Below are 23,957 nucleotides of genomic sequence, written 5' to 3'. Positions count from 1 at the left end.
GAAATTTTAGCTTTATTTGAACCTTACTAGAAAAAAGAACCTATGGGCGCGATGTACTAACCGTGCGGTGTACATCCTGCCAGTCAACGGACTGATACTAATGGCATATGTACTAACATATGCGATTAGTATCGCAAAGGACATCTCTTACAATAGGAGCTGTCCTTTGTGAAGCTGCTGCCGCCGCCGGGTGAGGGGGTCTCCGCTGTTGACCCTTGCAGGAAGTCCCACGCTCCTCCTCCTCCTCCCTGTACCTGGAGGAAGAAGAAGAGGAGAAGGAGGCGGGGGACCCAGGAGGAGCACGCATGAGGCCTAAGTGAGGGGGGGCAGCGGGATTCAGTAAGAAGCCCATAGACTTTTATAGGGTAACTCCGCAAAAACCTGGCATTACCCTCCGCATCTAAAATCGGGCAGCAGGGGCTTAGTACATATGAAGATGCGGTAAAAGCCCCAAATTTTTCCTTTAGTACATCCCGGCCCAAAAATGAAGTTAACATTTCATTATAGCACATTTGTGTTAATTACAGTTGATTAACCTGAAGTGTGATTTTTGTATTAAACTTTACAACGCCTATGTCCATTTGAATTCTCCTTTTATTTGTAACATTTTATCTGTGATTTGAATATTGGACTTGTACTATAGGCACAGGTTGAAAGTCCTGGGATCTTCTATGTGGACTCCTCCGAAATTAGCTGAGCCAAATGGTCCAGTGCTCCAAATTCTGCAACAAAAGAAGTTTATTAGAGAAATGCAAATAATTCATTTAATCATAGGATGATATAAGGGTAAAAACAGATTAGTTTAATGTCGTTGAAACTTAGACCAGCAATAATAGACCAGAAATGTTCACCAAGCAAAGTGACCATGAAATAAACAGGCATTTAGTACCTTTGAGACGTAGGTATGTTAGGAATTCAAGGACAGTCTGAACAGTGTTATTATCCAGTGATTGCGGCAGCATTCCTGTATGAATAATACAATAGCTGTATTATTTTTTTTATTCAGTTAGACTGCTTTATATAACTTAAGAACAGATAGATAGATTAGATTAGATAGAATAGATAGATTAGATTAGATAGATTAGATAGATAGATTAGATAGATAGAATAGATAGATTAGATAGATAGATAGATAGATAGATAGATAGATAGATAGATAGATAGATAGATAGATAGATCGATCCAGATTAAGGTGTCCCCAGGGTAACTAATTTGTGGGAGCTCCTATCAATAAAATGATCAAACCTATATACTGGTGATGTTATTAAAAAGTAAAATGTGTACATCAGTATTCCTAAATTTCCCCTAGTTATTATAATTTATTATTATTATCATTTATTTATATGGAGCCACAAGTGTTCCGCAGCGCCTTACAAAGTACATAAACAAGTTGTAGACAAGCGACTTACAGAACAATACAATACAGAACCAGGACATGGATAATATACATTGCTACATTAGCGACCATAACACCCAGATAAGCAAAGAGCATAAGCAACCAAGTGTTAGGTGCCCTAGTGGTGAGTAAGAAGTAAATGACACTAAAGTAAGGAGACGCACAAGAGGGTAGATGCCCTGCTCGTCAGAGCTTACATTCTAAAAAGGGAGGGGAAGACAAACAGGGGTGACACAGATGGGGTAGATGGGGAGGAAGGAGCATGTAGCAGGGAGTTAGAATGATAGCTGGAAGGCTTTGATGAAGTAGTGGGTCTTGAGAGCCCGTTTGAAGGATTGCAAAGAGGTGGAGAGTCTGATGGGGAGTGGGAGAGAGTTCCAGAGGTGGTTCACATTATGGTGATAGATAGATAGATAGATATACAAACAGTTGAGATAGATAGATAGATAGATAGATAGATAGATAGATAGATAGATAGATATGAGATAGATAGATATGAGTTAGATAGATAGATAGATAGATAGATAGATAGATAGATATACAAACAGTTGGGATAGATAGATAGATAGATAGATAGATAGATAGATAGATAGATAGATAGATAGGATATAGATAGATAGATAGATAGATAGATAGATAGATATGAGTTAGATAGATAGATAGATATGAGATAGATAGATTGATAGATAGATAGATAGATATGAGATAGATAGATAGATAGATAGATATGAGATAGATAGATAGATAGATAGATATACAAACAGTTGAGGTAGATAGATAGATAGATAGATAGATAGATAGATAGATAGATAGATAGATAGATAGATAGATAGATATGAGATAGATAGATAGATAGATAGATAGATAATGATATGAGATAGATAGATAGATAGATAGATAGATAGATAGATAGATAGATAGATATGAGTTAGATAGATAGATAGATAGATATGAGATAGATAGATATGAGATAGATAGATAGATAGATAGATAGATAGATAGACAAACAGTTGAGGTAGATAGATAGATAGATAGATAGATAGATAGATAGATAGATAGATAGATAGATAGATAGATAGATAGATAGATAGATAGATAGATAGATAGATATACAAACAGTTAAGATAGATAGATAGATAGATAGATAGATAGATAGATAGATAGATAGATAGATATGAGATAGATAGATAGATAGATAGATATACAAACAGTTGAGGTAGATAGATAGATAGATAGATAGACAGACAGACAGACAGACAGACAGACAGACAGACAGACAGACAGAGAGAGAGATAGATAGATAGATAGATAGATAGATAGATAGATAGATAGATAGATAGATAGATAGATAGATTCAGTGGGATGTATTAATGCTTGAAAAAAAAAGAGAGCCTTATGATACTGTACATCCCATCCCTATTGACCTGCATTTTGTAATTTCTGATCACCGCTATGCAGGAATACAGTAGTTATCCTCCAGGACAGCTCTTCTCATATAAAGCTGTCATGTACAGACTTCTGGGATTTGTATTATTTATTTTCTATTGACTGAAAGGTGACCTATTCACAATGTTATAAAGAAGGACATAAAAGAATCTAGAATGTAGCCAGTTACAGTGGGCAGGGGTCTTACTATACTCAACGTTTCAAGGTGTCCTTGTGCCGCATTTATAGACTCCATACAGTATACTGTAGTGTAGGTGATTGTGGCATTACACAATGGATTTCAGGGGTGCAGTAAGGGATATAAGGCCACATTGCTCTTTAAGGGGTCTATTTACTAAGCCTTGGATGGAGATACAGTGAACGGAGATAAGGTACCAGCCAATCAGCTCCTAACTGCCATGTCACAGGCTGTGTTTGAAAAATGACAGTTAGGAGCTCATTGACAGGTACCTTATCTCTTATCTCTGTCCACTTAATCTCCATCCAAGGCTTAGTAAATAGTAAGTTACAACTTTTTATCAAAGTTCTTGGCAGCACAGATCTCAACTTATCTGAGGCACTGGTGCATTCCTGGTAATATCTGTGCTCATAACATCAGCTCAACACAATATAAGCAAGAGGATAAACCTAATCCTAGCCATTTAGGTCTCCAACTATGGTCTAAGGAGCTGATTCAGACCTGCTCGCTAGGATGCGAACGTTCGTAGCTGGCCGATATTTGCAGTGTTTGCATTTGTATGCATCGCAATGCGTGTGCGCGAACCACTGTGAAAGATCGGGAAGCGATCGCTTGTTGCGCATAGACAGCCCAGCAGAGTGAGTGACAGGAGAAGCCGTTTGTGGGTGGTGACAGGGGCCGGCTGCTAGAGACGGGGGAGTGGAGATGCAAACGCAGGTGTGCCTGACCATCCCAACGCCATTTCAGAGGCGTGCATAATTACCAGGCAGCGCCATAGTACACGTCACCTGGGTGAATTTCACACTGAAGTGCTCGCAGTGCTTGCGGCAGGGTATAGTCAACCTCAAGCGCTGTGATTGCATCTGATGGTACCCGATGTACCGATGGTTGCATACACTTCCAGGAGATGATGTGCGCATGTGGGCGTCTCATGAATGGCTGGTGGGTGTCTGCATACACAAAGTGATCGCATGCCAAGAAATAATGGGCGTGCTAATGCCATGCCGTGCGATCGCCTGCCTTGCTGGGCGTGTGCTGGATTTGCATACGCTGGGTGCGAGCGAACGCATCTAGCAAGCGGGTCTGAATGAGCTCCTAAGTTCATTGGCATTATGCCCTTTCCATTAACAAATGGCGCCATGCAGCAGTGCTTTATTTGCTTCACTACGATGCCCACTCGCTTTACAGCGCTTACCAAATATATCTCTTCCAGGCTTGTACAAGTCTTCTACCACCTCCCTTTTTCCAGCCATACTGCTTTTATCAGTTGGTGTTCGATGAGCATCTAGTGATACAATAAAGCATCTGTAAGTGCATATATCACAGCCAGGATTAAATGACTATGTACTATTCATTCAGGAGGCTAGTGTGTTGTTGGTTATGCACAACAAATATGTTATGTTCATTTCATTTAATAAAAAGGATAGTTCTAAAGTGGTGAGAGGCTGAACATTCATGCGAGGTTTGCACTTTTGCATAATGATCCTCTTTGGATGTGTCGTCCACCCCACAAACCACTTCTAGAGACATCTCCTGTAAGCAGAGAGAGAACGCGCACCCTGAAATGGGCCTGGACAAGCCATCTGGGCACTATGATGCAAAACCAGATACCAATGCACATCATGGGGACTAGTGTGTGCATATGCCAAAAGTCTAATGTATTACATGCAATACGTGCCCATATAACAGACCCATATGCCAACTATTGATGGATATTTGCAACAATACGGATATATATTAGTTGAAATAATGTCATTGTTATGATAAAATGCAAATTGTAACACTTCTCATAAAGTATTATTTATTTATATATTTATTATTATTTTTTGATAAACATTTGCTTATTTAGCGGTAGCATAAAAGGTTGCGCTTTAAAATTGAGAGGAAAGAGGGCCCTGCTCGCAAGCTTACAGTCTATAGGGAAATAGCCATATATATAGCACACTTAAGCTCATGTATTAAATGCCTATTTCCTAAAGATAGAAAATGTATTTGGGTTTGCATCAAAGTACATTTAAAGTAGGGGTGTGCACCGGCCACTTTTCGTGTTTTGTGTTTTGGTTTTGGATCTGGATCTTTCTTCGTGTTTTGGATCTGGATTGGTTTTGCCAAAACCACCCTTCCGTGTTTTGGGTTCTGGGTTTTGTGTTTTGGATCTGTATTTTTTTTAAAAAAAGCATAAAAACAGCTAAAATCACAGAATTTTTAGGTTTTTCTGCTCCTATGCTATTATTAACCTCAATAACCTTAATTTCCACTCATTTCCAGTCTATTCTGAACACCTCACACCTCACAATAGTGTTTTTATGTCCAAAAGGTTGCACCGAGGTAGCTGGATGACTATGCTAAGCGACACGAGTGGGCGGCACAAACACGTGACCCATCTACGAGTGATACTGCAGTGGCAGACAGGATGGCAGTTTGAAAAACTAGGCCCCAAACTGTACATAATGCAAAGAAAAAAAAGAGGTGCAAGATGGAATTGTCCTTGGGCCCTCCCACCCACCCTTATGTTGTATAAACAGGACATGCACACTTTAACAAACCAATCATTTCAGCGCCAGGGTCTGCCACACAACTGTGGCTGAAATGATTGGTTCGTTTGGGCCCCCACAAAACAAGCTGGCAATTAATCTGTCCCTGCACAAACTGGCTCTACGGAGGCAAGATGTCATCCTCATCCTCCTCATCCACCGATTCCTCACTCTCTTCAGTGTGTACATCCTCATCCTCACAGAGTATTAATTCGTCCCCGCTGGAACCACAGGTCCCTCTGTACGTTCTGGAGGCTGGTCTCCCTGGAAGAGTTGATAATTCATTTTATGAACATCATCTTCTCCACATTTTGTGGAAGCAACCTCCTACGCCTTTCGCTGACAAGGTTCCCGGCAGCACTAAACACTCTTTCGGAGTACACACTGGAGGGGGAGCAACTCAGGTAAAATAGAGCCAGTTTGTACAGGGACCTCCAAATTGCTTCTTTTTCCTGCCAGTACAGGTACGGACTGTCTGACATGCCTACTTGGATGCTGTCACCGATGTAATCCTTTAACAGACAGACGCACGCTTGTCGCTGCTGCTTTGAGGATGCAAGTGCGGCTACAGCCCACACAATTCACAAAGACAGAAAAAAAAAAAGAATATTTTTATTGTTTGTGGAGCGCACTTTGAGGGTTACACCACCCTTTAACAGACAGACGCACGCTTGTCGCTGCTGCTTTGAGGATGCAAGTGCGGCTACAGCCCACACAATTCACAAAGACAGAAAAAAGAAGAATATTTTTATTGTTTGTGTAGCACACTTTGAGGGTGTCACCACCCTTTAACAGACAGACGGACGCTTGTCGCTGCTGCTTTAAGGATGCAGGTGCAGCTACAGCCCACACATTTCACAAAGACCGAAAAAAAAAGAACAATATTTTAATTGTTTGTGTAGCACACTTTGAGGGTGTCACCACCCTTTAACAGACAGACGCACGCTTGTCGCTGCTGCTTTAAGGATCCAGGTGCGGCTACAGCCCACACAATTCACAAAGACAGAAAAAAGAAGAAGAATATTTTTATTGTTTGTGTAGCACACTTTGAGGGTGTCACCACCCTTTAACAGACAGACGCACGCTTGTCGCTGCTGCTTTGAGGATGCAGGTGGAATCTAGACGGGATTTGGAACCGGGGACACACTACCTCCATCAATTGTCTAAATCCCACTGCACTAATGGCGGATACCGGACGCACGTCTAACACCAACATAGCAGTCAAGGCCTCAGTTATACGTTTTGCTTCAGGATGACTGCTGTCGTACTTCATCCTCATCGCTAGGGACTGTTGGAGGGTCAATTGTTTAGTAAAAGTAGTGATGTTCCTACTTCCTCTCTGGGATGATGAACAACTCCCAGCAGCAGCAATAGCACTAGGAGGAAGTGGTTCTTGATCTTTCCCTATTTTATTTTTATCGGAGAAAGTTTGGTCCTCCATTTATGTTATATTGATATATACGTGCGGCTAAAGCGCACACAAACACAGAAAATATTTTTTTATTTTTGCTGGAGAGTAGTGCACTTTGTGGGTTACACCACCATTTAAGAAATGAGCCAGCCGGCTCTTTACTTATGGGACACAGGCGCACGCTTGGCGCTGCTCCTTTGTTGATGCACGTGCAGCCACAGTGCACACAAGTCACAAACACAGAAAATATTTTTTTTTTTGGTTTGGAGTGTACTTTGGGGGTTACAGCACCCTTTAACGGTCAAGCCAGCCGGCCCTTTACTTATGACACAGGCGCACGCTTGGCACTACTTTGTTGATGCACGTGCGGCTACTGCGCACACAATTCACAAACACAGAAAATAATTTTTTTTTTGGTTTGGACTGGAGTGTACTTTGGGGGTTACAGCACCCTTTAACGGTCAAGCCAGCTGGCCCTTTACTTATGACACAGGCGCACGCTTGGCACTACTTTGTTGATGCACGTGCGGCTACTGCGCACACAATTCACAAACACAGAAAATAATTTTTTTTTTGGTTTGGACTGGAGTGTACTTTGGGGGTTACAGCACCCTTTAACGGTCAAGCCAGCCGGCCCTTTACTTATGACACAGGCGCACGCTTGGCACTACTTTGTTGATGCACGTGCGGCTACTGCACACACAATTCACAAACACAGAAAATAATTTTTTTTTTGGTTTGGACTGGAGTGTACTTTGGGGGTTACAGCACCCTTTAACGGTCAAGCCAGCCGGCCCTTTACTTATGACACAGGCGCACGCTTGGCACTACTTTGTTGATGCACGTGCGGCTACTGCGCACACAATTCACAAACACAGAAAATAATTTTTTTTTTGGTTTGGACTGGAGTGTACTTTGGGGGTTACAGCACCCTTTAACGGTCAAGCCAGCCGGCCCTTTACTTATGACACAGGCGCACGCTTGGCACTACTTTGTTGATGCACGTGCGGCTACTGCACACACAATTCACAAACACAGAAAATATATATTTTTTGGGTTTGGACTGGAGTGTACTTTGGGGGTTACAGCACCCTTTAATGGTCAAGCCAGCCGGCCCTTTACTTATGACACAGGCGCACGCTTGGCACTACTTTGTTGATGCACGTGCGGCTACTGTGCACACAATTCACAAACACAGAAAATAATTTTTTTTTGGTTTGGACTGGAGTGTACTTTGGGGGTTACAGCACCCTTTAACGGTCAAGCCAGCCGGCCCTTTACTTATGACACAGGCGCACGCTTGGCACTACTTTGTTGATGCACGTGCGGCTACTGCACACACAATTCACAAACACAGAAAATATTTTTTTTTTGGTTTGGAGTGTACATTGGGGGTTACAGCACCCTTTAACGGTCAAGCCAGCCGGCCCTTTACTTATGACACAGGCGCACGCTTGGCACTACTTTGTTGATGCACGTGCGGCTACTGCGCACACAATTCACAAACACAGAAAATAATTTTTTTTTTGGTTTGGACTGGAGTGTACTTTGGGGCTTACAGCACCCTTTAACGGTCAAGCCAGCTGGCCCTTTACTTATGACACAGGCGCACTCTTGGCACTACTTTGTTGATGCACGTGCGGCTACTGCGCACACAATTCACAAACACACAAAAAATATTATTTTTTTAGCACTTGGAGGGAGCACCCCTGATGGACAGAGCACCCCCTGGACAACACTACAGCACCCCTTTAGGACTGGGACACTGCACAGGACTTTGGAGTGGACACAGCCCCTATGGAGAACTGACTGCACAACACAGTCCAGCCAGCCCCTATGGACTTTGAAGTAGTGGACACAGCCCCTATTAGCAACAGCAGCACAGCACAACACAGCCAGCCCCTATGGACTTTGAAGTAGTGGACAACAGCAGCACAGCGCAGCACAGCACAGCACAACACTACTCTGCACTACACTACACTACACAGCCCAGCCAGCCCTAACTCCCACCCTCCCTCTTCACTGTCCACAGCCGAGTGAGAAAATGGCGCCGACGCGGGTACCTTATATAGGATCCAAAACCCGCGAGACTCGGAAGGCGGGATGATGACGTTTTGCCTCGATTTCAGATCCGAGTCAGGCGGGAAAAGTCGAGCCTGACTCGGATCGGCCTCAGATCGGGGGGGCTCGGGGGGGTTCGGATTTCAGAAATCCGAACCCGCTCACCCCTAATTTAAAGTGAAGCCTAGGGAATTTATGTTCTTTATGTTGTTCTCTCCACATATGTTGGGATGTCTCAAAAAGTATACACAATTATATTTTACCTCTATGTATGCACCTTTTATATGTAAAGTTCATGTTTATTATATGGTGTTAGCGCCGTTGAGTAATACCTTTATGTGTTGTTTGTTTTATAGTAATTTGGTTCTAAGGTAGAACCTGGTTTTACTCGGGCTGCTCCTTAACACTAGTAGTGCCAGTACTTATCCCCTAAATTGTTTGATTATAATTACTTACTGTTCTGTATATTAGTTGAAATATTTGTGGATTTTCAAGTGATTTAATTTCTCTGCATACCCTCACTAAAATCACAAGTAAAATTGCACCCCCAGTGAGCTGGAGCACTATGTGCTAATAACACGCAGGCAGGAGGTGTTTTCTCCCCCAGGACTGCCAGCCTGGGCAGCGATTAACATAGAGAGCACTTCCAATAGGAAGCCTTTCCTCCGCCTTTCCGATAGCCCTACAGCCAATGCGGTCCCTAGAAGCTGGTGTTCGTGCGCATGCACTGGTCCTCCCAAAGCTGTTTGTGTGCATTTGCTGGTCCCGGCACCTGCCAGTTCCATTGTGCATGTGCAGTGACCTGCCCCATTATTAATCCAGCCCTGGCAATGGACTTGGTAGGTACCGTGAATGGCAGACTGGCATTCTGACTATTCCAGGCTGCAGCATGGACAGCCCCTAGTCCAAGAGTGTAGGAGCCATCACTGCTCATATCACATTGAGAAGTCAGCAAAAAATCAGTAAGGTTTTCTTCTCGTAATAACACGATATGTGCGCAACCGCATCTCGTGCAAGATTCCGTCGTAGCCTCTAATATGCCCCATGAGGTTTGAGGAACACTGGCTGACAGAGAATTGTAGTGATTGGAAAGCATTAGGATGAGAGATTATTGGTGGAGTCCCAAGGATATGTAATTGAACCTCTCCTCTGAAATATCTACTACTGATACTGAAAGGAGATAAACCTTCTAGCAGGGTTCTCAGGGCAGGATATCTGAAGAATTTAGAATTTGTGTGGAAGTCAAGAGCAGAAAACCGCCCGGTTCAGTTAATTGGGTAGATAGAAAATTGCATTCTAGTTTGGATCCGTATCATTGTGTATGGAGTAAGGAGATTGTAGATCTGGTTATTTCAGATAAGCCATTCTTTTAATATTATTTGGTACAAGGCTTCACAAATGCTATTTTATATATGGGCACAGAGGTGGAGTTTTCAACATTATTACACTATTGGGCGAGTCTTCAATCCTCTTTTCACAGTGCCCCTAAATGTGTTCACAATGCTGAGGAAGTACTGTAGAAAATTGAGCCATTCAAAGTCTTTTACCATTCCCAGAGCAGTCACAGTGCTTAGGATTATAGCCTCCTGAATGTGGGCCAGTGCATGGGCATTTTGGGGGCGAATATGCTGGGCTATATATAGGACATATGCTGTTGTATAGGGGTATATAAGAGAATTTGATGGAATGTGAGTATGTAATGCTACAGACGGGTATCATGCCACACAAGGGTATACTGAAACATATATGCTATATGGTGCAACATTAGGCTATACAGATTCATATAGATTATATAGATAAGGCTATATGGTGGCATGTTGGATATAAGCTATATGTAGAATATAGGCTAAGTGTAGTATGTAACATTTGTGAGATCATACGAGAGGAAAGATTTGTATGTTGAATCCAATACTTCATTTGTCATATTGTGCACATTACAGGCCTGAATCCGGATTGGACGTAAGTCATGGCATATGCCAATATCTGCGGCTGCCAGATTTACTACTTTATACTAATGCGAATATACATCCATCTATGTGAGTATCTACCCATCTACATGCATATGTATCACTCCACCCACTGTCCTCCTGTCCACAGCCATCATCACTAGGATTGGCAGTTTCACCCGCTCCATGCTGGGTGCCAAAGACCCATTTGACACAGGCGTCCTATCTACGTTCACATGCCTCACACAAGCAGAGAGGTCAGGCTACACACCCATGACACTCCCACCAAACACATCTGTTCCGTGCACAGTAACCACCCAGTTGCTTAACAGAAACTCTCATTTCACAGACAGAGCAATAGGACCATGCAACGTCCTCCATCAAGGCGTGTATGCATGGTCTAGCGCATGTGCAGTCTGAGATTGCTTTCTGCCGCGCAAGCGCAGTCTATTGATAATCACGGGATGCATCCATTTTGTCATCTACAATGTATTCTATGTATTCAATTTAGCCTGTAATATGTTTTTATTTTTTTGCATAAACTACCAAGTATATTATATAGCCTTTTATATTAAGCAGTATTTGTAGTATAGAGGGGTAATTATGACACCTTTAATCACCTTTTCTTTGCACTTATCCACTTTCAGCTACCCCAGCTCACATGTTCTCCTTTCTCCAAATATTGAATGTTGTACTCCAGTCCTCGCTAAGGGGCTCATTCTGATTTGGGAGCAAACAAAATATAAAAAAAACAGGAAACTGTGCATCTTGGTAAAACCATGTTCCACTGCAGGTGGGGCAAATTTAAAATGGGGAGTGAGATTCAGATTTGAGAGGGCCGTGCCCAAACTCAATAACTAGATAGCAGTGTAAATTATAGCTGTCCAGCATTTGTGAAACGCGACTATGCATGCAAAAATAATAAGAAAACCTGCATGCCAAAATAAATAAATAAACCTATTTGCACCCCTTGCATTGCAACATGGTTTTACCTGCTGCAAAGTTACTTACTTTTATTTTTTTTTTGCTTTGCTCCCAACTCAGAACCAGCCCACAAATGCAGATCCCAGTTACTATACTGGTTTATTTACTTTTTGTGTTAAATAGTGAAACAAAAAGTACACAGCAAATTAATACTTACGAGGTCCTAGAAGGTAACCAGCACTGTTCAGTGTCCATCCTCTCTTATCTTTGGGCTAAAATACATTGGAAGAATTAATGGAAGGTAACAGGTGACATAAATAAAACATCATAAAATGAATACTGTTCAAATAACCTAAAATGTGCTTAATGAACCCTACAAAAAAGCACTTTTACATTATTTTTATAAAGGTAGTAAGTGGGTACTGTCTGCTCAGTTTCTCTATGTACAATTGGTGCAGTTACTATGACTAATAACATTACTGGAATGTACAGTAGTTGGTAGTAATAATACAAGATTGGGCAACTTTATCCGAGCCAAGGCAGCGGGAGAGGCAATAGTGAATTCTACACAGCACAAGCGGCCACCACTACATGTTAAGGATAAGGACGCCTCTCTCTGGCAGAACAGACTGTAGAAATTTATGCGGACATCTAACAAAGTGGACTGTGACCACATGTAACATTACACAGTGACCCGAGGACCATTTGCACTTTACAAAGAAACACAATATATAACAAGTCTACTATCACTGTTACTTTAAGACTGACTTTGCCCTGGCTGAGCCCTGGAGAGCTCTTGTGCCTGTCAGGATAGAGAATGGGCTCACCCAATACCTAGGTTCATTTATCACACAAGTAAAGGTTATTAGAAATGATACAACAGTATCTTTATTATACGGTATGAAATACAATGCAGCACACTAGTATAACTACTGTATGCACGAGGACTTTAAACAATGGCCAGGTGAGTCACCAACCCCCCCATGATACCCTTACTCCAGGGCCGCAACTAGGGGGAGGCTGAAGGTGCACGTGCACCGGGTGCCGGATTATTCAGGTGCCGATGTCCAGTTCCGAAATTATGTGCGGGGGCGGGCGGCATGAGCGGTCATCCCCGTGACCACCAAACCAGCAATACACATCCCCGCAGTGCGGGGGAAACCACTCAGTGGATCCTGCAGGCTGCCGCTGCACCTGTCAAGCAGTATTACATGCAGCGGCAGCCTGCTGCAGAGAAGTGCGGCTGAGCCTGGCTGAGAGGCTCTTCGCACAGTCCTACCCCCTGCTGTTTTAACTTCCCCCTCCCTTCCTTCCTCCCCTCTCCTCTGCTTCCCGCTCCTCTGCTGCGCGGCACCTGACCAGTGACCATTCCTCCGTTGGAAGCAGGAGAAGCCTGGCTGGAAGGGTCTTGACATTAGGCTCATATCAGCGGGAGCCGGAGTGCCAGTGACTGCAGAGGTGCTGTTTGGATAGTCGGGAGGCAGCCAGGCAGCGGGACTCCAGAGAAGATGCGGACAGCTGTACCCGGTGGCTCTCAGTGCGCCGGGAAAGAAAGGATTATGGAGGTAAGTCTCCTGGCAAGGGTGGAGGGGTTATAAGTTTGTCCAGGAAGGTGGAGGGGGGTTCTAAGTGCCGTATGGAGGAGAGGGTGGGGAGCTAAGTGTACCCAGCAATGGAAGGGGAGGGTGGTGCTAAATGTGGCCACTGAGAGCGGGGTTGCTATGTGTGCCCAGATGGTGGGGGATAAGTTTGCCTAGTAAGGGCAAACTAAATGAGGGGTTGCTATGTGTGCCCAGTAAAAAGGGGATGATTGTTAAGTGTGCTCACTAAGGGAAGGGAATGTGTCAAGTGAGCCCAATAAGGTGAGGGGTTAAGTCCTGGCACTGTCCTGTCTCGGTCCTGTTGCTGTCTCCCCTGTCCTGGACTTCTCACCTCTGTCCTACCCTGCCCTCTTTGTTCTGTCACCTCTGCCCTGGTCCCGTCACCTCTGTCCTGACACCTCAGCCCTGGCTTTATCCCCTCTTTCCTGGCCTTGTCACCTCTTTCCTGTCCCTGTTACCCCTTTCTGCTGTCCCATCTGTTCTGTCTTTGTCTTGTCACCTCTATCCTGGACCCTCTATCCATATATAGATATATATATCCATAGTAATATATATATATATTTATAGATAGATATTACATTTATGTCAGAAAAGGCCATCTTATGATGGGCGGGCGAGGGGGGCGCCAAATTACTGTCTTGCCCCTGGTGACCAAAATCCTAGTTTCGGCCCTGCTTACTCACACAGTCTAGCTTCTTCCCATGGAGAGAATAGTTCAGGAACCAGAAATCCTACATGAACTTGTTGCAGTGTATACAGTCGGCTATAAATATCACATATAGACCCGGCAGAAGTGTGGCCTTAAGTACAAGTCTATTCAAAGATTCAACAGTCCTAGGAGGCATTGGGTACTCTCTACTAACCCCTGAAAATTCCCATGAGTGTGGTCTCCATCTGGTGTGTGTACCTGATATTTAAAAATACTGGGAGTAAGCATAATCAAAAGGGGCTGGCTGGGTTGTTGCTTACAATCTCCTTACACTCTGCTTTGTAGGTGCCTGTATATGATGGAAGAACGGGCACTTCCTCATGGTAACAAATGGCTGGTTTCCATCCATAGTTACTGTTCCATGTTTTCTTGATGCTGAAGTTCCAGCTGTTCCCAGCTTCCTCTTTGAGAGAAAGGGAGGGAAGAATGTGCTGGCAGCAGGGCCGTTACTAGAGGTGTGCGGCCACAGAGAGCACAGGGTGGCATCGTCACCAACCCACAGCCCCTGCTTCTGGCTGCAGGGTGCCTGGAATGGCACCCTGTAGCCAATATCGCAGTGGCAGTGTGATATTGGGCGCTATAGGTAGGCACCCTGCCATAGTTACAACCAGTGGCCCTGCCCTCTTATGTGCATAATGCGCAAAGGGGGTTGCCGGCAGAGGGTGCTCAGAGGCCGTGTTATGGCTCTGGCTGGCAGGCATGGACCAGTTGGAATCCTGCCCATGCTATTATTATCAGACCCGTCTGGCTACATTTAAATCTCGCACATATTAAAGATCCCTGGGATTTAGCATTGAGGGACCGCTACAGATTTCTCTGCAGCCCCTCCTTTTCTGACCACAAAGCAGCCCCCATAGGTTTGTTTAGGGACTGCTATGCGGTCAGATTTACCACTATTTACCACCTACACAATCAGCCACAATTTCTCCCTAAGGGCTCTATTTACTACAATACGCATATTGAATGCAGATTGTAGTGTGATATTATCGAGTGAATTCGCATTGTGAATTCAGGCAATATCACAGGGATTTACTACAAATCCCTTACAGGGACAGAGCTTGCGATAAAGCTCTGTCCCTGCGAATCCCACTCGCACACTAGTCACGGTATTTTAGCAAAAAATACCGTGACAAAGTGCCCACGCATGCGCCGACCGGCCGCCGTTGCTACCCCCTCTGGCGCCAAGCTCCGCCCCCACAATCGCGGACCCGCTGCGACCCCCCTCTCCCTTAATTACACTTACCTTTATGATCCGGGCCTCCGGTGATGTCCTCCATGCCTCCGATCAGGTGATCACCCATACTGCACTGGGACCCGATCACCTGATGACCGGGCCGCAGTGCACTATGAGAGACCAGCTGACCAGAGGGGAGACATCACCAGAGGCCCGATCACGGGTCCCTGGAGTCAGGTAAGTAAAAAACTTTTTGACAATTTTGTTTTTCTTTTTTGTATAGTAATCAACTTGCGATCTGTTTAGACCACACAGCTGATCACTGGGGCCGGCTCTGGGCTCTGCTCTGTCTTTTAGAGCAGAGCAGGAGTCCGGTAACCGGGGGAGACCCTGGATAACGCCACCTCCAGGTGGCATTATTATCACAGGGTTTTCCCCGATATTTTTTTACAATTTATTTTTAGTAACTTTGGTCGGATCACATTTCCCATTACAGTTATGGGAAATGCGATCTGCTTACTAAAACTAAGGCCCTCATTCAGAGCCGTACGCTCTGAGCAGAGCGCACGCTCTGAATGAGGGCCGGGCTCCATTTTCATGGAGCGTCCTACTGGACGCTCGTATAGCTGTGGGTCACCACCCACAGGCTATACGAGCGTGCTTTTTGATGGCCGCGATGGTCGAGACCATCGCGACCATCGAAATTGCGAGCCGGAGCCTGCGGTTGAGGTTTTCAACCGCAAGCTCCGGAGTGATTTTGGCTCTATCAGAGCCAAAATCACTCCCACTGACATCACTAGTGATGTCAGTGGGCCGGCTTCTGACGGGAGGCGTTCCCGTGGGAACGCCCCCATCAGGGAGGCACGCCCCCGGCACGCCCACCAAAGGGGGCGTGCTGTCAATCAACATTGACAGCACGCCCCCTTTGATCGGACACAACGAGCGAAGGACTTTCCTTCGCTCGTCGCGTCTGGCGCATGCGCACGACAGAGCTCCCTCCGTCGTGCGCATGCTCAGTGCATAACATCGACCCACTTGCGAGCGGACAGCCGCTCGCGAGTGGGTCTGAATCAGGCCCTAAGTGATACTTAGAGGTTGGAGTAGAATTTTACAAATTTTACCCTGTAATAACTATAGGTGATACTAAAATAATGTGTAAAGGGTGTGAAAACACCCTTTTTCACTTTATTTTAGTAAAAATAATGTTAATATATAGAGCCCTAAATATATAAGAGAAGGAAAATTGTAATAATTTGTGAGGGCAATAGAAATACAATTTTAATACTTATGATTTGTGGCTGACTACGTGGCCGTGCTGTCGTGATGATGGGCCTATTTTTATGTGGAGGCCTGGGGCTGTAGTCCCATTCAATCTAGCCCTGATTGTTCCCAAAGCAATTAAATGTTTTCTTGTTTTTTCCTATCTTCCTAAGATTACGATTCTCGATGACTTCATTCTTACATTGCTAACATGAATATGTTCTTCTTATAATTGTTTTATAGGAGTTGGCCTCAAATCATAGGTAGGCTTTAAGTAATGATGCAAGTGTAGGCAATATCCAGCACTCCAGCTGCTGTGGAACTACACATATGAGCATGACCTGCGACAGCTTTAGCATGTCCTTATAGCAAAACTGTGCCAGGGTATGCTGGGATGTGTAGTACCTCAGCAGTTGTAGTGCTAGACATCATCTACCTCAGTTCTTCTTGTTAACTTCAAGTGACAGTCATTTCAATTTAATGTATTATTTCAGAGATTCCCAAATTATCTGTATTTAATTACTGAATAGTACACCTTACAGAGCAAAAAGTGTAGACAACCCCTCTCCTTTTTGTTCCAAATATTACAGCCCCTCCCCCTCCCTCTCCAAAAAAAAAAAGATTATTATTACAATAAAGATAACAGACAAAACAATATATTCTCTCACCATTACACTGTAGCCATAACACTCAGCTGCCAAGCCACAAAGGAGGAAAGAGACACACAGCAGGGCCTGGGAATTCCGCATCTAGAGAACAACAAAATAATGTCAGGTCCAATCGACTATATAAATGACTAAGATTCCCGTACACATCACTATACTGCCAGCCAATTAGTCTATTCTACACCTCATTGAGTTCTAATTGCTGAGTGTACAGACCACAGTATTGATCAACATTGACATTCGATATCTGTCGGGTTGGCTGGAAAATCTGATCACATGATGACTGCCTTTCGCTTTTTGCGCAGTAATAATTTGACAGCATTAACTAGGCCACATAGGATCTGAGGTTCAGCTCAAAACTTAATCTTTCTGATATGACCAGAGACTTGTAGGCTGTAATCTATGTCCCTTATCTTTGTCATTCCTACTTGCATGAATAGGGACTATTAGGAAGAAGGGCTTTGTAAATGCCAATTAGTTTTTGTATCAGGTAAGCAGTAGTGGGATGGAGCCTCATGGTGCTAGACCATTAGCGACATTGGGGCACCTGCCTGTGTATTGTGTCATCCTGAGACCATCCATGTGTGGGGTTGCTACTCAGCCAAGGGAGTGGGATCACTAAAAAATTTGCCTAAGAAGAACACAGCCATGAATAACGAATGGTACCAAAACAAGAGCAACTTCTCCCAACCATCCAAGAACAGTTTGGTGAGGAACAATGCCTTTCCCAGCATGATGGAGCACCTTGCCATTAGGCAAAAGTGATAACTAAGTGGCTCAGGGAGCACAACATCGAAATTTTGAGTCCATGGCCAGGAAGCTCCCCAGACCTTAATCCCATTGAGAACTTGTGGTCAATCCTCAAGAGGCGGGTGGACAAACAAAATCCCACAAATTCTGACAATCTCCAAGCATTGATTAAGCAAGAATGGGCGGCCGTCAGTCAGTATGTGGCCCAGAAGTTGAATGACAGCATGCCAGGGCGAATTGCAGAGGTCTTGAAAAAGAAGGGTCAACACTGCAAATATTGACTCTTTGCATAAACTTAATGTAATTGTCAATAAAAACCTTTGACACTTATGAAATGCTTGTAATTTTACTTCAGTATACCACAGTAACATATGACAAAAAGGTCTAAAAACACTGAAGCAGCAAACTTTGTGAAAACCAATATTTGTGTCATTCTCAAAACTTTTGGCCATGGCTGTATACTCACTTATCTGTACAGATGCTGTGGCTGATGGACTCCAACTAGCTGTTTTAATTTGCAAATGAGGTTTCACAGCACAATTATTATGTCAATACAAATTTCTTATTTAATGTCTTCAATTAAATTGCTGCTTTTGAATAACCAGTTACTTAAATAAGCTTCAACAGACACACCAGATTACAGCGCAGTATACAGAAGGGAATGGGACTTTAACAGGGTCTTGGAAGTTTTCATTTTTGTAAAGTTTATGCTTGATATCAGTGCAAAAAAATTAAAAGGAAATGGAATGTGTTTTTTGCTTCCTTTATTTTCTGTTAACTTGAAACCACTAAGTATGCCAGCCCACTCTATGGGGTATATTTACTAAAGTGTGGGTTTCTAGAAGTGGACATGTTGCCCATAGCAACCATTCAGAGTCTAGCTATTATGCTCTAGAAGGTGCTAGATAAATGTTAAGTTGAATCTGATTGGTTGCTATGGGCAACATCTCCACTTCTAAAAACCCGTAATTTAGTAAATATACCCCTATGAGCCTTGCACAGCACAAATGTCTCTGTTTACGACATATTTTGCTCATTCACTCCTACAACCCGGATAATGCTATACTGAGAATACTACCAGTTAATTAGTACCCAGTATTGGCAGTAAAAATATAATTTTTCTGGAAAATACCAAAAGGTAATGTTAAACATACATTTCAATTCTACATTATTTAGATGCTGTCCAGTGTAAGGGGTGTATTTACTAAAGTGCGAGTTTATAGAAGTGGAGATGTTACCCATAGCAACCAATCAGATTCTACTTATTTTTCTAGCACCTTCTAGAAGATAATAGCTTGAATCTGATTGGTTGCTATGGGCAACATTTCCACTTCTATAAACCCGCAGTTTAGTAAATATACCCCTAAGCATGAATTTTAAGGTAAGAAATAAACACTGAGAAAACTCCAAGCTGTGGATTACTTCATAGGACTGGGCGGACTGAGCCAAATGCACAGACAGCTGCGGCAGTCGACATAACATATACAGTAAGTCTGAATTCTGTCATCAGGGAACAATGATGGTCCTATTTGATACACTGAGCAAGAACTTGAGGGATAACCTGTCCAAAACTCCATAATTTAAAGACCAACTGTACCAATTTATTGTGATGGTCCAATACTAGGAAACCCTCTTAGGCCAGGTATGCTCCCTTTACTCCTACCTATTATCCTTGCTAATTACATTTAACATTACAATTTGGCTGTAGTTCTCCACCCACATTAAAAAGAATTAAAAAGTGAATTATAGAGCATATTGGTCCTGTAACTGCCATCACGATGTCATGGATTGACTTATAATGAGTTCCTTAAGATGGATATACAGTGGGCTTGACTCAGAGTTGCATGCTAATGCTGGCGCTGGTACAAAGTCTTTTTACGCAGATACTGTGCGAATATATGTGAGTGTGTCGCAGCCACCGAAATTTGTTTTGAAACGTCCACCGGTGGCTTCGCAAATATAAGCATCTTATAAGAACACACTTATACCTCTTTTCCACCAAACACCTGGGTCCAACCTGGGTTTTCAGACATGCTTTCAATCCAGGTCAGACACCGTTTACACAGCACCATCGATCTGGGTTATTCTAAGGTCAGCCGCGTTCACACTAAACCTGGCTCTGCCCTGCTAAACTTGTGAGGTCATAAAAAGTGGGAGGTGACTGCTCCACAACCACCAATCAGCTCATTTTAGGCATGACCCAGATCGGATAACCCGGGTTGCGCTGTTTACACTGCACCATTACCCAGGTCCATCCTTGACCCTGGTTATTTTTTATGGGGACCTTTTTACACTGAGCTGCAACCAAGGTAGACCCAGCAATAACCCAGGTTTTTGCTGTGGTGTAAAAGGGGTATTATTACATTTATGTTGCCCAGTTAAAAGAGCGTAACCTGCTACTTATACTTTCACTGATTGCATAATAGAATTGCAGTAAGCACACGCACAATCCATGCAGCATTTGGAGTAAGTGATACGTAGAGATATACTACACAAGAAGTATACCTAAATGTAAGCGTACTTTCAGCTGAGAACAAAACACTTCACTATTTAGTTACATCTTGATCAATACAAGGAACATATGACTGTACGTTCTCTGTAACTCAGCGCTGGCAGAGCAGATTGTACTGTACAAAGCAATAAGCAAAATAAAAAAAAATGTAATACACAGCGTATTAATTTCACAGCAAGTCTATAAAGAAAGTACATGATGATGCATTTATAGGACATGTTGCAAAACTTACCTTTTTATTTAAAAGTGATTTTCTTGGTATTAATGAAGGGAAAAGATAATTATTTTCTTTTTGCTTTATGCTTCTTCTGATTTTGTGGCAGAAGTGTTGGCTGGAACCTGGAGCTTGATGTTACTCAGCCCTGATGTGAGATCTGGGGGCTCGGCGTGTATTTATGCAGTCGGCATCATGTTCTGTCATTATCGAGGAGGGGGAGAGGAGCGGATAAAAAAACAAATACGCAAAAAGGTTATGCATGTGATTGCTATTATTTGCCCTTTCAACAGGAAAATTAGTTTGATAGCTATAATTGCCTATAATTGACTTCCGCCGTATAGCAGTAAGTTTAAGTCATCAAGGGTTCGTACTTCTCATTATGGTTTTTTTTTTCTATCTCACAGGATCCTCGGACCCTTATTCTTCATTTAATTTATGAACTAATATCTAGTGGAGCTTCTCAGTTGTACAGTCTACAGTAGTTGGAATGGGGGAAGCTGTTTAAAGGAACATTTATGGAAAAAGAATAACTTTGTTTTCTATACTTTAAAAGTTAGGTAGGGTAGAGTATTTTATTTAAACAATAATAATGTCAATTAGTTCTACTTTCTCTTTTGGATTCAATATGGCGAATGTCCGCTGTGTCTTAATGCAAGCATTGCATAGCAACTAGCTCTTACGTGTTTATTTATTATTTATTTATTACCAGTTATTTATATAGCGCACACATATTCTGCAGCGCTGTACAGAGTATATCTTACCATTCACATCTGTCCCTGCCCCAGTGGAGCTTACAATCTATATTCCCTACCACATGCTCACAAACATACACTTTATGGTCAATTTTGTGGGGAGCCAATTAACCTACCAGTATATTTTTGGAGTGTGGGAGGAAACCGGAGTACCCGGAGGAAACCCACGCAAGCACAGGGAGAATATACAAACTCCACACAGTGTTTATATGTAAATCAGTGGTGGATGGGAGGTGGGCCTAGGGCCACATACTTCCCTCTGAGCCTTAACCTGAGGCCCCAACTCCTTCCTGGTTTATCTTGTAGCGTTATTTAAATGCCTGCTGATATGTTATTACAGGTTGAGTCTCCCATATCCATAATGCTTGGGACCAAGGGTATTTTGGATATCGGAATATTCCGTATTTTGGAATATTTGTATACCATATTGAAATGTCTTAGGAATAGGGCCCAAATCTAAACACAGAATGCATTTATGAATCATATACACCTTATACACAGCCTGAAGGTAATTTTATACAATATTTTCAATAATTTTGTGGCTCAAACAAAGTTTGTGTATATACATGAAATTCATTTATGTTTCATATATACCTTATACACACAGCCTATAGGTCATTTTATACTTTATTTTTAATAATTGTGTGCCTTAATAAAGTTTGTGTACATTGAACCATCAAAAATCAAAAGTTTCACTATCTCGGTCATGCTAAAAATATTCCATATTTCAGAATATTCCGTATTTCGGAATATTTGGATATGGGAGACTCAACCTGTTCTGCTAACTGACTCTTTCTTTGAATAAATGTATTATTGTAACATTACTGAGATCAGGGCTCATATGCTACTGTTTGGGAGGATAGAAGGCCGCCCATGAGGATCCTACAGTGCACCAGTTTGCTTATTATTACTGATTTAGGTAGTGATGGCACAAGTAGCTGAAATGCAACATTGGCAAAAATGACAATCCATTCTGTTAGAGACAGTCTGCAGAGGTATCATCTAAAGCTTTACTACTTATTAGGTCTATAGGGCTACTTAAAACAGAAACAATATCATCACCTCCTAAACTATTAGTAAATCACGGGAGAGTACTCTAGTCTGTACCAGTTCCTATCCTGAGAACAGTGCTTAAGTTGTATTTTCATTTGCAGGGGGGCCAAGTATATATCAGCAAAGCTTTCTGACTCTTCAAAAAAAGGTTGGACTCTAGACTCCTAACAGAGAGAGAATTCAAGCCAATCCATCTTCATTACACAAATATTTTTTCATAAAAAGGCATTAATCATGGGGGTCTGGCACAGAGCCGGTGCTAATATCCACGGAACTAATCAGTTGCCATTTTTTATTGCCATGCGCGGACCTGACCAATGTGGTCGGCACCCATAGACTGGCCCACCCTGGAAAGAGGGGGAGGACATTCTGGAGTGTTCCATGGCCTAATGTATGATTTGCAGCCAGAAATTATGGGTGGACAATGCCAGAGACAGTGATATAAAGATGGAAAGAGGAAGTGAATTTAGTGTTGACATGTTAAATGTCGACCTTTTCAATGTGTCGACCATTTAACCCTGTCAACCTAAATACATGTCTACAGAATGATGGTCGACCTCACGACCATGTCACCCTGTTGACTGTCAACATTCAGGATCAGTCAACCTTGTGATGTCGACCTGAATGTCGATTGTTCATACCACACTCATTATAAAGCACATGCCACACAGTCCAGCTACATCTAAAAGGGATTAGCAAAAAAAGTCAATAGGGATCTATGCTTTATGCATGTGTGATAAACATCTCTAGTCAGTACCATTTAGAAACTGTTGATCCAAATACATGTGTACATGATGTTTATGAATCTACACTGAGCGACAAAATGCTGCCTGGGCATACAATGCCGTCCTGCATCCTGGTCCTTTGCAAGATAACCAGACTAATTTGTGGGCTTTTATGATTCCAAATTAATTTTCAAAAAGATGCCTCATCAGATAAGAGGTAGTACTCAGTGGCGTCACAAGGGGGGTGCAGGGGGTGTTGGCTGAACCTGGGTGTCACCCGCCGAGGGGTGACACCAAAGTGCTGACTCCTCCTCAGTGCCAGGAGCCGAGTGCTGCATTGTAGCATTATGTGCAGCACTCGGCTCCTGACACAGCGAGGAAGTCGGCACTGCACACAGACTAGTTCCCAGGGGCAGTCCGCATCTCCGGACTCGTGTAGTGATTAAAACGTGTATTTGGGCCGTGCAGCCACACCCCCTACTTGCGAGGTCACACCCCCTTCCCGTGCGGCCACGCCCCTTTTTACTGGCACACGGTAGTGACCCCACTGGCAGTACTTGAAGCGGATACAGAATTTTTGGCCAGATTATCGTGTTAATTAGAATTGCTCAGCCCAGGAATGAGAGCGTTAAAAGGCGTCATT

General features: G+C 43.1%; 1 protein-coding gene across 1 annotated transcript; it reads right to left on the bottom strand.

The window, feature by feature from the left end:
• Positions 1 to 547: 547 nt before the first annotated feature.
• LOC148501056 (galanin peptides-like) lies at positions 548 to 20,917 on the bottom strand. Its single transcript, XM_088450981.1, has 6 exons — positions 20,800 to 20,917; positions 17,309 to 17,389; positions 12,114 to 12,168; positions 4,216 to 4,305; positions 890 to 964; positions 548 to 722 (listed from the first exon to the last, which is right to left on the bottom strand). Exons 2-6 carry the CDS (start codon positions 17,387 to 17,389, stop codon positions 670 to 672), a joined length of 354 nt encoding a protein of 117 aa, XP_088307107.1. The 5' UTR covers positions 20,800 to 20,917; the 3' UTR covers positions 548 to 669.
• Positions 20,918 to 23,957: the final 3,040 nt, after the last annotated feature.

This window comes from Taudactylus pleione, unplaced genomic scaffold, assembly GCF_031769625.1.
Source record: "Taudactylus pleione unplaced genomic scaffold, aTauple2 ptg000535l, whole genome shotgun sequence".
NCBI lineage: Eukaryota > Metazoa > Chordata > Amphibia > Anura > Myobatrachidae > Taudactylus > Taudactylus pleione.
This window is presented reverse-complemented; position numbering and strand designations above follow the sequence as displayed.